The 1753-nt window shown below is 37.0% G+C and overlaps 2 protein-coding genes across 2 annotated transcripts in view; both read left to right on the plus strand.

The window, feature by feature from the left end:
• Positions 1-337, plus strand: part of LOC109589961 (uncharacterized) — a 5463-nt gene extending 5126 nt beyond the window's left edge. The window contains exon 6 of the mRNA XM_020005931.1: positions 333-337. Within this exon, the coding sequence (XP_019861490.1) occupies positions 333-337 (5 nt within the window). The remainder of the gene's footprint in view (positions 1-332) is intronic.
• Positions 338-555: 218 nt separating this feature from the next.
• LOC100642116 (putative L-cysteine desulfhydrase 2) lies at positions 556-1746 on the plus strand (the record flags this gene model as incomplete). Its single annotated transcript, XM_003391100.2, has 2 exons — positions 556-1442; positions 1711-1746. Coding segments are annotated over exons 1-2 (700 nt in total), but the record flags the coding sequence as incomplete, so codon positions are not given.
• Between the last annotated feature and the right edge of the window lie 7 nt (positions 1747-1753).

A 1753-nucleotide genomic window follows, 5' to 3' on the forward strand; every position in this document is an offset into this window, starting at 1 on the left:
AAAATGGAGCTGTTAGATCCAGAAAAGAAATCAAACAGGTATACCTGGAAATAAATAAATAAAATAGTACATTAATATACATTAGTATGACTGCCAGTATACAATCCACCATTTTGCTTTATTTAATGACACGTGGCTACTAAATCGCCAATCCTATAATTTTTTTTACAATAATTCTCACCAATATTAGCAGCTGTGTGGTAGTTTGTACTCTGTGGCATGTGACAGTGACATGTACCATGTGACAGTGTCTGATAGTTTTGGACATTGTTTATATAAACAATACTTATAATATGATTATAGTGAGTGGTTTCCTTCTCTTCTCTTTGTAGGGTAAAGTCCTTCTCCATTAGTCTAAGCATGCACATCATACAGTCCCTGCTTCATGTGGTTCAAGTTGGGTATGGCTACATTTTAATGTTCATTGCTATGACTTTTAATGGATGGCTATTCCTCTCCGTTTGCTTTGGTGCCGGGATTGGGTATTTCATTTTTGGAAAGACGAAGCACATATTTGGAGTCAATAATAGGGACCAGAATGAACACTGTCATTGAAATACATGTGATTATGAGTATTATTATTATTATTATTATTATTATTATTATTATTATTATCATTATTATTATTATTATTGTGCTAGAGCTATTATGCTTCTGTAAAAAAGATTCAATCGTTTTTAAGGACATTAAAAAATTGCTTTTATAATTTATACTCCTGCCTGTGTGGGCTAAAGGAAAACTATGAATCTGTGATTTAGATTTATTTAATTAGATAAAAATGGCTGAAACTGGAGGTTTGTTTGGAGCAGAGATTAGAGATGAATTCCAGCTAAGCAAGGAGCTAGTTCATCTCAATCACGGCTCCTTTGGTTCTGTCCCACGCTCTGTGTATGAAGCAAGGCTGGAGCGGATGAAAGAGCTCGAGATCTGCCCGGATGATTGGTTTAGATACAACTTTGTGCTACTCGTTACAAAAGGATCCGAAACAGTCTCGAAACTAATCGGTTCCTCTTCATCAGAAAATGTAGTATTTGTAGAAAATGCTACCGGTGGCATTACAGCTGCGCTACGGAGCTTAGGCTTAAAAATGCAATCCAAAGCCGGCCTCTTGGTAACGGGTCTTTCTTACGAAGCAATAAGACACACGGCACACAAAGTCTGCGAAATTGAAGGTCACTTTGTTCTTCACACCATCAACCTTGATCCACCGTACAAAGATAAGTTTGAAGTAGTCCAGAGATATCGGGACTATCTCTCGTCTCATTCCGACGTCCATGTTGCTATCGTGGATCACATTACTAGTCCCAGTACTCTGTTGCTCCCAGTTAAAGAGATAGTATCTGTATGTCATGAGTTCGGTGTGGCTGTAATCATTGATGGAGCTCACGCCCCAGGACAAGTGGAGATTAATGTGGAGGACATTAATGCAGAGTTTTATACAGGTAAATCCTGCTCTTTCTTTCTCTACTTTATAGTTAACTATGTTTTTGGATTAAAAGTAATTTCAGGGACTTAGTCCCTTTCAAAAATTGTAAGAAAACTTAAAAGAAGAACGAAATGAAGCACATACTCTCAATGAAATCTTTGTGTCCTTTTATAGTTGACAAAAGCAGAAATACTATCGTGGGTTGCCCCATACTTTGAGCTATGAATATAATTAGGTTCCTGTATTTGTGTAGTAATGTAAACAGTTCTTTGTCTTTCTCATAGGTAATCTACACAAGTGGTTCTTTTGTCCCAGAGGTTGTGCCTC

Source organism: Amphimedon queenslandica, unplaced genomic scaffold (assembly GCF_000090795.2).
Source record: "Amphimedon queenslandica unplaced genomic scaffold, v1.1 AMPQUscaffold_10675, whole genome shotgun sequence".
Taxonomy (NCBI): Eukaryota; Metazoa; Porifera; class Demospongiae; order Haplosclerida; family Niphatidae; genus Amphimedon; species Amphimedon queenslandica.